Source organism: Mustela nivalis (genome assembly GCF_964662115.1).
Source record: "Mustela nivalis genome assembly, chromosome: 16".
Lineage (NCBI taxonomy): Eukaryota > Metazoa > Chordata > Mammalia > Carnivora > Mustelidae > Mustela > Mustela nivalis.
In genome coordinates, this window is record NC_139035.1 from 65,733,473 (window position 1) to 65,745,924 (window position 12,452).

The window sequence follows — 12,452 nt, forward strand, 5'->3', positions numbered from 1 at the left end:
TTGCTGACTAATAAACTGGTTAGAAACAACAATGAACACCATAATCAAATCAGGAAAGAAAATTTTCAAGATATAAAGATAGGGAAGACCTTTTCTTCCCCACTACTTGAAACCCAGAATGTCCCTGCTTCGTGGTCAGAGCTTGAGAATGGTTTGCTCAGTTAATTAATGAAACTGAGAGCCATTAAAGTCTAGTCATGGAGGACTCCACTCCCACTGGATGGGGGTCATCGGTCACAGAGGGTCCATCTTCATTATTCATGGAGTCTGTCTGTGCTGATTGGCCTACCTGCTGACCTTGATTTGTAAGCCCCAGACACATGTGCTTAACACTATTCATGGACAGCTAGAGTGACCTGACATGAGTCAACCACAGGTGCTCCAGACCCAGGTTGATCCAAGTGTCTTTCTGCCTTCCTGTATTAATTCTGACACTGTAAACACATATCCTGTTCATGATCAATCTGGTGCCACATTTTCTGCACCTCTGTTGTCTTTCCAGGCGACTTCAGTGTTTTAAATGGCCCTGAAGCCCAGAGCTTCAGGTTGACTGGTGTCCTAAGCACACGACGGTATAATGTGCCCCATGACAAAACACCTGCATTGGTAAGGCTCGCTCAGGCTCCTGATGCAGAGCTGTGGGCTCTGCACTCACTGATAATGAGTAAACAATGTAGTAAATCCAGGGAAAAGAACAGGTCATTCATGACATCAGTGTGGACCCACACCAGAGAATAGTAGTAAAATAACATCTAGGAGGCTATGATGATGCCATGATGACGCCAAGAAAAAGGGGAAAAGGTACTCTGCTCTTGGATTCACGAGACAATGACTATTTCTTTTTGTTAGTTTCTCAAACTGTCTTGGGCAGCATAGCCACGGGACTGAAAGCCAAAGACCCTGGTGATCACAGTACCCAAGCTGGGAAATCTACACACTTCTGAGCTGGTGTTTTATTGTGGGGAAATACTCCATACAAAAAATTATTTACAAATACATATATATTAAAGAAGCTGTCTTTACTTTTTTTTTTTCTTTTTTTAAGATTTTATTTATTATTTGACACAGCGACAGAGGGAACACAAGCAGGGGGATTAGAAGAAGGAGAAGAAGGACTCCAGGATCATGACCTGAGCTGAAGACAGATGCTCAACTGGCCGAGCCACCCACGTGCCCCGCTGTCTTTACATTTTTTAAGATTTTATTTATTTATTTGAAAGAGAAGGAGGCAGAGATAGAAAGAACTCAAACAGAGGGAGGGGCAGAGGGAGAAGCTGACTCCCTGCTGGGCAGGGAGCTGGACTGCAGCTCAGTCCCAGGACCTTGAGAGTAATACCAGAGCCAAAGGCAGCAGCTTAACTGACTGAGCCACCCACGCACCCCAAGAACCTGTCTTTAAATAGAAACACACATGAAACAAGTGACAAGAGTCATGAGCAAAGACCCCCAGAACTTGAACCCTGCTTTTCCCCCAGGATCAATGGCTCACTATCTCTGACTCAGAGTCCTAGAAGCTGTAAACAGCAACCATGAATGTCAGGAGGCACTGTATGCCTGGTCTCTGCTGGGTCTCCATTTATTCCTGACCACAACACCCCCATTCTCTTTCCTGGAACATCTCTCTCCCTTCAGGGACTCACAGACACGGCACGGCTACCTCTCAGACATCACATTTATGCACCTGTGAATCTCCCTGCTGATTTTGCTAAAATGCAAGTTGTGATTCAGGAAGTCAGTTGAGGCCAAGACCTTATATTTTAAAAAGCCCCAGGGTGACAGTTCTGTTGCTGCTGCTCAGAGACCAGCAAACATAAAAACAAAACAAAACAAAACAAAAAAACTGAATCCTGCATTTCTGTTTAAACTAGAATACTTGGAGCAACAGATTCATCCAATAGGTTTTTGTAGTTAAATAATACAAATCTTTACAGAAAACGTGTTTCTACTTAGGAGACCAGAGATGTCACCAGAACAGGGAAACTGTGCACTCCTTGGCCAGGTGACAAGACTTTTAACAAGAAGAGCAGCAAACATCTCAACAACTACAAGCATGTCTGGGAGAAGAAGGAGGAGGAGGAAGAGGAGGAGGAGGAGGAGATGGATGAGGAGGAGAAGAAGAACCTATGGATTTAGCATAGATTCAACACGGGTTTTTATTGAGGATATTTTCCATACAGGTGAGACACCTTCCCAAGTATACAAATATGAAGAACATATAGACTTTGCTCTCAAGGATCCTAAGAGTTAGAAGGAAAACTGTCCTAACTGGGGAAAGTAGGCACCAGAGATGGGGAATAGAACTGTCAAAGTACAGGGAAAGGTGGTGGGAATTCTCACTACATAGACAGCGTCCACTTCTGAGTAAGGGAGGGCTCTTTGGAAGAAGTGACATCTGATGTCTGTCACCCATGGAGGTGCTGGGACTTCATTTACACTGAGTTAAATTTGAGAGTTAAGTTCCAGAACCAATCATAACAACAAACCCCACTGAATTACACTGAGCTTATATTGACAACTGATCATTAAGCACAATTGAAAGTCAAACTTGCGCCCAGAGAGTTGTAAGGACTTCACCACTGAGTTGGGTTTAGGTAAGTACTGGAGCCTGGGCTGCTGGGATCTTGTTCAGAAGGGAGGTCAGTGCACTGATGTCTCCAGTGTGTTTTCCTGGGAGCAACAGAGGAAGAGTCATTCTGCAGCAGGGGGAGGTGAGGACTGCAGGGGAGAAGGGCACTGGGAGCAGGAGGGCTGAGGACAGACTAAAAGGTGGAACACACATGGGAAAGAGCAGGAAGGTGGCTCCAGAGACTTACCAGCACTTCCAGAGCCACAACGTCAGACCAGCCAGAAGCACCAGGGGCACTATCACCACCAGGAAGACCAAGCCCATGGAATGGGGCTTCTCTGTGGGTTTGGTGCACAGAGGGTGTCACTTCCCATCTACCCTGGGTTGAACTGCACCTTCCTGGTCCTCCTTGCTCTGGTCATCCTCTGCCTCACCCACTCCCCTTCCCATTTTCACTTCTCCCATCCCTCCTCAGAGATGGACCCTTCACCCAAATTGATGCATCCTCCCATATCTGTAGGACTGAACTCCCAGTTCTTCCTTCCTTGGATTGCCATTTTTTTTAGTCACTTTTGTTCTAGCAACCCCAATTTTTCATCTGGTTCTCCTGCTCTGCTGGAGATGCACCCACCCTCTTTCCCAGCTGGGCCCCAGCTCTTTCTCACCCCAGTGGAGGATGATGTCTTGGCCTCCTAGACTACTGTGTCTCACCAAGCATGACAGGCCAGCAGCCTCCCTGGCTTTCACATCCAAAGACACCTGAAGATACCACGTCCCATCAACATGGGGCAGAACATCACCTCGCTGGGTGCCTTGTTGTTCCTGCTCACCACGCATCCACATCACCCACACAGGCTTTGGGTAGAATCCAGAGATGTGGCATACCAGCAGGAGACGGCCAGGACCCGGACTGGGGCCAGTGGACAGCCAGGCTTCTGGCCTCACTGCAGACACAGGACAGATAATCGCAGACTGAGAGGGTAGATCTTCACATCATTTTATATAGACATCTTTCCACATCTAGAAACCTGTAACCATCATCCCCTCTCCCTCTTGACTCTTTCTTACCTTGAATTAGATGGAATGTTATAAACCATGAGTGCAGAGTAGAGGATTCATAGAGGAAGAGAGCAGGACTGACCTTGTCGCTGAAGATACGCCTTCCCTGCTTCAAGAAGACCCAACAGGAACTGGGGGCAAGACTCAGTGAGGAGTTTGTATACTATTTCATTGAAAACATGGTACTGATTGAATACTGTACAGACTTGCTGAGCCCTACTTCCTCCCTTTGGAGATGGCCACCATGATGTGTTCTGGAAACTCATGAGATCTGATCCTTGATAAGCAATCCGCATGAAGCCTACTGATGCTTCTCCAAAGTGGGAATCACAGCCTAACAGCAGCTGAACCTGGAAGGGATCTGGGGAAGAGAGACTGAATTATAGTAGGGGAGTGAAGGAAAGGAAATGAGATGAATGCAAGTCAAGGATGCTAGAAGCGGAAGGGTGAAGTTGGGAACCGGAGCAATGGAGGAAAGTTTGACTTGAGGGGAGGCTCAGACTAAAGGGAAGTGGTGGTCGCAGGAGGTGGAGGCAATGGTGAATGACTGAGGAAGGAGCAAATGTTGGAGGAGAGACATGAAGGGTGTGGAAAGAGAATAGGGGAGGACTCAGTGGGAGAGCTGGGGTAAAAACAATCTAGGGTGAAGGGAGTGCACTGGGGTATAGGGAACACATAGACATCACTGCTGGGATAGAATGGACAGAAAGCACAGTTCAAAGTCAGTCACAAGTGAGGGAGCAAGGGTGCTTGGCTGGAAGCCAGGGAAAGAGGTGGTCAGGGGAGACACAAGTGAGCGATGGAGAGCACGACCTGTGGTCAATGAGAGGAGTGGGAAGCTGAAGAAAACGTGAAGCTTCTCAAGAATCAGAGTCTGACCTCTACCCCTGCCCAAATTCGTGTGATTCACTTTCAGATAGAGAGAGGTGAAGTTCAAAAGCCAGTGCAGTTCATTTCCTAGAGAAAGAAGGAGCTCAGTGAGACACACACACTTGCCACGTGCAGCCCAACCCAGAGGGAAATGAACTTACATTCAAGCTGCCATTGGCTGATGTGGTTATGATATGCTGAAGGAGATCTAATGGAGTATGTGTAGAATAACTTTTCTACTTCCGTCAGCTCCTCATTGCTGAAGTTGCCTTTAGACCAAGGCTGCAGGTAAATGAAAGCGCCAGTCTTATTGTCCCATCCATGAGTCTGCAAATCATCCAGCCAAGCTGAGCCTTGATTTTGTGTCCAGGAGGAGTTGTAAAAGGATGTGGTCAGGATGATTCGGAAGGAGACTGGCTCCTGGAAGTCTGTGGGAAAAGGACAGATAAACTCTGGAGTGGAGAGCATTGGGAAGGAGAGAGGTGCCAGGGAGGGGAACCAAAATCTGAAGGACAGAGAAACAGTAGTTATCTCAGGAGACATGTGCTTCCCCAGACATTCAAGCTTCATACCCAGCCTTTAGAAGAGCACAGGTCCTCAGGGTCAGGAATTCTCAGGGAAGAGCCAGGCTGACAGTCTCCCTCCCCTATTAAGAGTTGGGGAACTCACACCATGAATGCACACACTCAGAGACACAAATGCTCACATATAGACACACACAGAGATGTACACATATATACACATGTATGTACATATACAAACAGAGACATGCAGACACATACCAACACATGTACACACACAGAAATGCAAAGAGATGCAGAAGACTCCTATCCACACATACCTATACACATACTCAAATGCACATGAACGCATGTACACACATCACAAACACACAGACTGGCAGAAACGCACACAGACACACATAAACAGATACAGATACATAAACAGATATACACATACACACACACACACACACATGTGCCCACTGGGCAGGGCCAGAGTTCTCACCATCTTCACTGTCACCATCTGGGAGGAGAACCACCAACAGCACAAGTTGTAGGAACAGCATTAGTATTCGCAGATGCTTTCTTTCTCTTACAAAGCCGGTCTTTGACCTCTTTTCTAACAAACCTACCCCCCACACAGCTCCTCTCTTCTGACTTCCTTCTCCACACACAAGCCTTCCCTGAGTCTCTGCTAAAATGCAAATGGGCTCCTCCCTCAACCCTGTACACCTACTCAGACTCTCAGTTCCCCTCCTGGTCCGATGCCCCTCTGTGGCTTCCAGCTTCTCCCTGTCACCAGCTTCCGTTCTTCTCCCTGTCCCCTCATTCAGATACTACATAAGGAGTCCTGTGTGGCATGGAAACTGATCCTAGCTCTCCCACATTTCCTTCCCATTCGGACAGTAACCCATGAAAACACACAGCTCCCCAGCCCTAGACCCTGTTGCCACTCCGTCCCTCCTGCCCATGTGACATCACCCATGCATTCCCTTCCCCTTCTCATTCCCAGCGCAGCTCATTCACATCTCTGACTTCTCACTGCTTATGTTAAAAAAACAAAAGCAAATGGGTAAATTTGGAGATACAATTGGTTTTATTAAGCGATTCAAGAATAAGCCAGCACCCCATCTGGCAGGGAGAGGGGGGCTCTGAAGAGTGGTGCTAATGGAAAGATTTCATAGCAAGAAAGTTGGCGAAGAAGAGAAAGAGTGTCTCAGGGAAGGTCACCCTCCCTTAATTAGGAGAGGAGGAGGTATTAACATGAAGACGACCTCCCCTCCTAGTGGGTGGAGAGGGCCCATGGGACAGAGCACCTCCTTGGTGCTGACCAGAGAATTCCTTACCAACAGGTGAACATTTTAGGGGGAAGTTAGAGATTAAGTAAGGTTTTGGGACTTGGCATGGCCCAAGGTGTCATTTTGGGCCCAACATTTTCTTTTTAACAGTTGTTTTATTGCTTCTCTGGATCCCCTCATGACTGAATGCCTAACGGTATTAGCAACCACCAGTCCACCATTATCTTTAGGGGGAAACCAGCAGTCATCACAGAAACCACGTGACACTGAAACATCTGAGGAAAACCCCCTCAGTCTGACTTGAATGAATATATATTCGCTCACCGAAGTCACTTAGACCCTGCCTGTATCCAAGCACCGTGCTATACTCATGAAAATACAGTGTTCACAGTGCAGTCACTTTCTTCAGGGACATTTTAGAGAAGAAAAATACATAAACCAAGAACTATAAATTTTGGTGTCCTGTTTTTTTCTTTGCTTGGTTTATTTATTTTAAGGACAGTTAATATACAATGTTATATTACTTTCAGGTGTACAGGGTAGAGATTCAGAAATCCCATACATTACTCATTGCTCATCAATTTAAGGGTTTTCCCAATCTCCTCTACCTATTTCTCCATCCGCCAACCCACCTGCCATCTGGGAACCAGTAGTTTGTTCTCTATAGCTCAGAGGCTGTTTTTTCCTTTGTCACTTCTTTCTCTGTTACTTTTGTTAGTTTCTTAAATTCCACATACGAAGGAATCATTTGGTATTTGTCTTTCTCTGAGTGATTATTTCACTTACCATCATACTCTCTGGCTCCATCCATGTTGTGATTGCAAGCTTTCCGTCATTTTTATGGCTGAGTTTTATTCCATTGAATATACACACCAGATCTTTTCTTCTTTATTCTTCTACCTATGGAACACTTGGGATGTTTCTATACATTGACCAATGTAAATAATGCTGCAGTAAACATTGGAGTGCATGTTTCTTTTCATTTTAGTGTTTTCACATTATTTGGGTAATATCCAGTAGTAGAATTACTAGTTCATATGATGATTCTGTTTTTAACTTTTTGAGGAACCTGCATACTGCTTTCCACCACGGTTGTACCAGTTTCCATATCCACCAACAGTGTGCAAGATTTCCCTGTACTCCACTTCCTCTACAGCACTTCTTCCTTGTGAGTTTTTGAATTTAGTTAGTGTGACAGGTGTGAGTTGATATCCCATTATGGTTTTGATTTGCATTTCCCTGATGATGAGAGAAGTTAAACATTTTTTTTTTTTTCTGTTGGCCATCTGGATGTCTTCTTGAAAAAATGTCTACTCATGTCTTCTACCCATTTTTTAATTGGATTATTTCTTTTTTTGATTATTTGTTGTTGAATTGCCCAAATTGTTTATATATTTTGGATACTAACCCTTTATCAAATATGTAATTAGGAAGTATCTACTCACATTCAGTGATTGTCCTTCAGTTTTGTTGATTCTTCCCTTTGCTGTACAGAGCACTTTATTTGATGTACTCCCAACAGTTTAGTTTTGTTTTTGTTTCCCTTTCCTCCGGAGGCATATCTGGAAAAATGTTGCTGTGGCTGATGTCAGAGACTTTACTGCCCATGCTCTCTCTCTCTCTTTGCACATTATATTATTTTTTTTAATTTTTATTTTTTTACTATTTTTATTATATTCAGTTAGTCAGCATTTAGTACATCATTAGTTTTTGATCTAGTGTTCAACAACTCATTAGTTGTATATAAGACCCAGTGCTTAATGCAACACATGCCCACCTTAATACCCATCACCCGCTTACCCCACCCATGTACCCCCTTCCCCACTGTAACCCTCACCCTCAGATTGTTTCTGCAGTCCAGAGCTTCTCATGGTTTGTCTCCCTCTCTGACTTCTTCCAGTTCAGTTTTCCCTCCCTTCCCCTGTGGTCCCTTCATGCTATTCCTTACATCCCACACATAAGTGAAACCATATGATAATTGTCTTTCTCTACTTGACTTACTTCACTCACCGTAATCTCCTCCAGTTCCATCCATATCGACGCATATGGTGGGGATTCATCCTTTCTGATGGCTGAATAATATTACATTGTGTATATATGGACCACATCTTCTTTATCCATTAATCTGTTGAAAAGCATCTCAGCTCCTTCCACAATTTAGCTATTGTGAATATTGTTGCTATATACACTGGGGAGCACATGTTCCTTCTTTTCACTACATCTGTTATCTATGGGGTAAATACCTAATAGTGCAATTCTTGGGTCTTAGTGTAGCTCTATTTTTAACATCTTGAGTAAACTCCATACTATTTTCCAGACTGGATATACCAGCTTGCATTCCCACCAACAGTGTAAGAGGGTTCTCCTTTCTCCACACCCTTGCCAATACTAGTTGTTTCCTGTCTTGTTCATTTTTGCCATTCTACCTGGTGTAAGGTGATATCTCACTGTGGTTTTGATTTGTATTTCCTTGATGGCTAATGATGATGAACATTTATTCATGTGTCTGTTAGCTATTCATATGTCTTCTTTGGGGAAGTGTCTGTTCATGTCTTCTGCCCTTTTACTTACTGGATTATTTGTTTTTAAGCATTGAGCATTGAGTATTGATCTTTATAGATCTTGGATACCAGCCCTTTAACTGAAATGTGAAAATGTCTTTGCTGCCCTATACTTTCAGGGCAATACCTATCAAAATACGATTGACATTTTTCACTGAGCTGAAATAAACAATCCCAAAATTATTATGGAACCAGAAAATACCTCAAATCTTCAGGGGAATATTCAAAAAGAAAACCAAAATTGGAGACATCACAATGACTGACTTCAAGCTACATTACAAAGCTGTAGTCATCAAGATAGTATGGTACTGGCACAAAAACAGACATGTAGATCAATTGAACAGAATAAAGGCTCAAGAAATGGCTTCAAGAAATGGGAAAAGGCTCAAGAAACTCTCTAGTCAACTAATCCTGGACAAAAATAAATGGACAGAAAATCAATGGAGAGATTATCCAATGGAAAAAAGATAGTATCTTCAGTCAATGTGCTGGGAAAACTGGACAACAACATGCAGAAGAATGAAGCTAGACCATTATCTTACACCACACACAAAAATAAACTCAAAATGGGTGAAAGACTTCAATGTGAAACAGAAGTCCATCAAAATCCTAGAGGAGAACATAGGAAGTAACCTCTTCAACAATGGCCATAGAAACTTCTTTCAAGACACTTCTCTAAAGGCAATGGAAACAAAAGCAAAAATGAACTTTGGGGACTTCATCAAGGTAAAAAACTTTGCACAGCAAAGGAAACAGTCAACAAAACTTAGAGACAATCCACAGAATTGGATAAGATATTTGCCTGTGCTCTCTTCTATGATTTTTATAATTTCAGGTCTCACATTAAGGTCCTTAATCCACTTTGAATTTATTTTTGTGTATAGTGTGAGAAAGCCACCTAGTTTCTTTCTTTTGTATGTGCTGTCCAGTTTTCCTAACACTGTTTGTTGAAGAGACTCTCTATTCCCATTGCATATTCTTGCCTCATTTGTCAAAGTTTAATTAACCATAAAGTTGTAAGTTTATTTCTGGGCTTCTGTACTGTTCCATTGACCTATGTATCTACATTTGTGCCAGGTCCATACTGTTATAATTACTACAGCTTTGTAGTACAACTTGAAATCTGGAATTGTGATACATCCATCTTTGTTTTTCTTTTTCAAGATTATTTTGCCATTCAGAGTACTTTTTGGTTCCATACAAATTTTAGGATTGTTTGCTCTAGTTGTATGAAAAATACTATTGGTATTTTTTTTTAATTTTTTATTTTTTATAAACATATATTTTTATCCCCAGGGGTACAGGTCTGTGAATCACCAGGATTACACACTTCACAGCACTCACCAAAGCACATACCCTCCCCAATGTCCATAATCCCACCCCCTTCTCCCAAACCCCCTCCCCCCAGCAACCCTCAGCTTGTTTTGTGAGATTAAGAGTCACTTATGGTTTGTCTCCCTCCCAATCCCATCTTGTTTCATTTATTCTTCTCCTACCCACTTAAGCCTCCATGTTGCATCACCACTTCCTCAATATTTGTTCTTCCAATCCATGAGCAAGGAATATCTTTCTATTTCTTTGTATCACCTTCAATTTTTTTCACCAGTATTTTATAGATTTCAGAGTATAAATCTTTTGCATCCTTGGCCAGGTGTATTCCTAGATATTGAATGATTTTTGGTGCAATTGAAATGAGGTGGTTTTCTTAATTTATCTTTATGTTGTAACACTATTAGTGTATAGATATGTCAGAATGTGTACTCTGCTATTTTAGGATGCAATGGTCTGAAATAGCATTTATCCATCTGGTTTAATAAGTCATTCAAGGTCACTGTTTCCTTGATGGTTTTCTGATTGGATCTTCTGTCCATTGATGTAAGTGGGGTATTAAAGTCCCCTACTATTATTGCATTACTTTTCATTACCTCCTTCATCTTTGTTACTAGCTGCTTTATATATCTGGGTGCTCTCATTTAGGGTGCATGAGTGTTTACAATTGTTATATCTTTTTGTTGGATTTTTCCCCTTATTATTATATAGTGTCCTTCTTTGCCTCTTGTTACGGTCTTTCTGTTAACATTTATCTTGTCTGATACAAGCGTTACTATCTTGGCTTTCATTTCACATCCATTTGCTTGATAAATGCTTCTCCACTACTTCAGTTTTAATCTCATGTGCTTTTAGGTCTGAAATGAGTCTTTTGTAGGCAGCATAGAAATGGGTCTTGATTTCTTTTTTTCCATCCCATTACCCCATCCTTTGATTAATCATATAATCATCTATATTCAATGGGATTATTGATAGGTATGCACTTACTGCCAGTTTGTTACTTGGGGTTTTTTAGCTTTTTTAAAAAAATTTATTTACAGTGTTCCAGAAATCATTGTTTATGCACCACACCCAGTGCTCCATGTAATATGTGTCCTCTTTAATACCCACCACTAGGCTCACCCAACCTCCCATTCCCTTCCCCTCCAAAACCCTCAGTTTTTTTTTTCTCAGAGTCCACAGTCTCTCATGACTCATCTCCCCCTCCAATTTCTCTCAACTCCCTTCTTTCCAGCTCCCCATGTCCTCCACGTTATTCCTTATGCTCCACAAATAAGTGAGACCATATGATAATTGACTCTCTCTGCTTGACTTATTTCACTCAGCATAGTCTCTTCCAGTTCTGTTCATGTTGATAACAAAAGTTGGGTATTCATCCTTTCTGATGGAGGCATAATACTTCATAGTATATATGGACCACATCTTCCTTATCCATTCATCCGTTGAAGGGCATCTTGGTTCTTTCCACAGTTTGGCGACCATGGCCATTGCTGCTATGAACCTTGGGGTTCAGAAGGCCCTTCTTTTCACTACATCTGTATCTCTGGGGTAAATACCCAGTAGTGTAATTGCAGGGTCATAAGGAAGCTCTATTTTTACTTTCTTGAGGAATCTCCACACTGTTTTCCAAAGTGGCCGCACCAACTTGTATTCCCACCCACAGTGTAAGAGGGTTCCCCTTTCTCCACATCCCCTCCAACATATGTTGTTTCCTGTCTTGTTAATTTTGGCCATTCTTACTGGTGTAAGGAGCTATCTCAATGTGGTTTTGATTTGAGTATCCCTGATGGTTAATGATAATGAACATTTTTCATGTGTCTATTAGTCTTTTCAATGTCTCCATTGGAGAAGTGTTTGTTCATGTCTTCTGCCCATTTTTTGACATGATTATCTGTTTTGTTTGTGTCGAGTTTGAGGAGTTCTTTATAGAGCATGGATATCAGCTCTTTGTCTGTACTGTCACTTGCAAATATCTTACTTGGTTTTTTGGTTGTATTTGTAGTTCTGTTCTTTTCTCCTCTTGCTCTTTTCTCCAATGGACAGGTGGCTTTCTTTAGCAAAGGACTTGGATTTTCTCTTCACATTTTGCATAGCTGTTACAGATTTTTGATTTCTGGTTATCATTCAGTTTGTACAGAACAGCTTTTGTATAGAGCAGTCAACATTAAGTTAAGGTCACTTAAGTCTGAACACATCCTTTATTCCTCTCCCACCCCCCCCGCACCTACATTTTCAGTATATTAAGTCATTATTTACATCTAATTAT

General features: G+C 42.4%; 1 protein-coding gene across 2 annotated transcripts; it reads right to left on the bottom strand.

Annotated features, from left to right (window-relative positions):
- Positions 1–1,023: 1,023 nt before the first annotated feature.
- On the bottom strand, positions 1,024–5,974 carry LOC309850018 (T-cell surface glycoprotein CD1a-like). Of its 2 annotated transcripts, none has more exons than XM_082703123.1 (6): positions 5,504–5,974; positions 4,657–4,923; positions 3,708–3,986; positions 3,232–3,510; positions 2,814–2,904; positions 1,024–2,667 (listed from the first exon to the last, which is right to left on the bottom strand). In XM_082703123.1, the coding sequence occupies exons 1-6, from the start codon at positions 5,562–5,564 to the stop codon at positions 2,571–2,573; spliced, it is 1,074 nt and encodes a 357-aa protein (XP_082559249.1). In that variant the 5' UTR covers positions 5,565–5,974; the 3' UTR covers positions 1,024–2,570. The 2 variants fall into 2 exon arrangements, with proteins under 2 accessions (XP_082559249.1, XP_082559250.1); XM_082703124.1 differs by having other exon boundaries at positions 3,367–3,510; positions 5,504–5,955.
- Between the last annotated feature and the right edge of the window lie 6,478 nt (positions 5,975–12,452).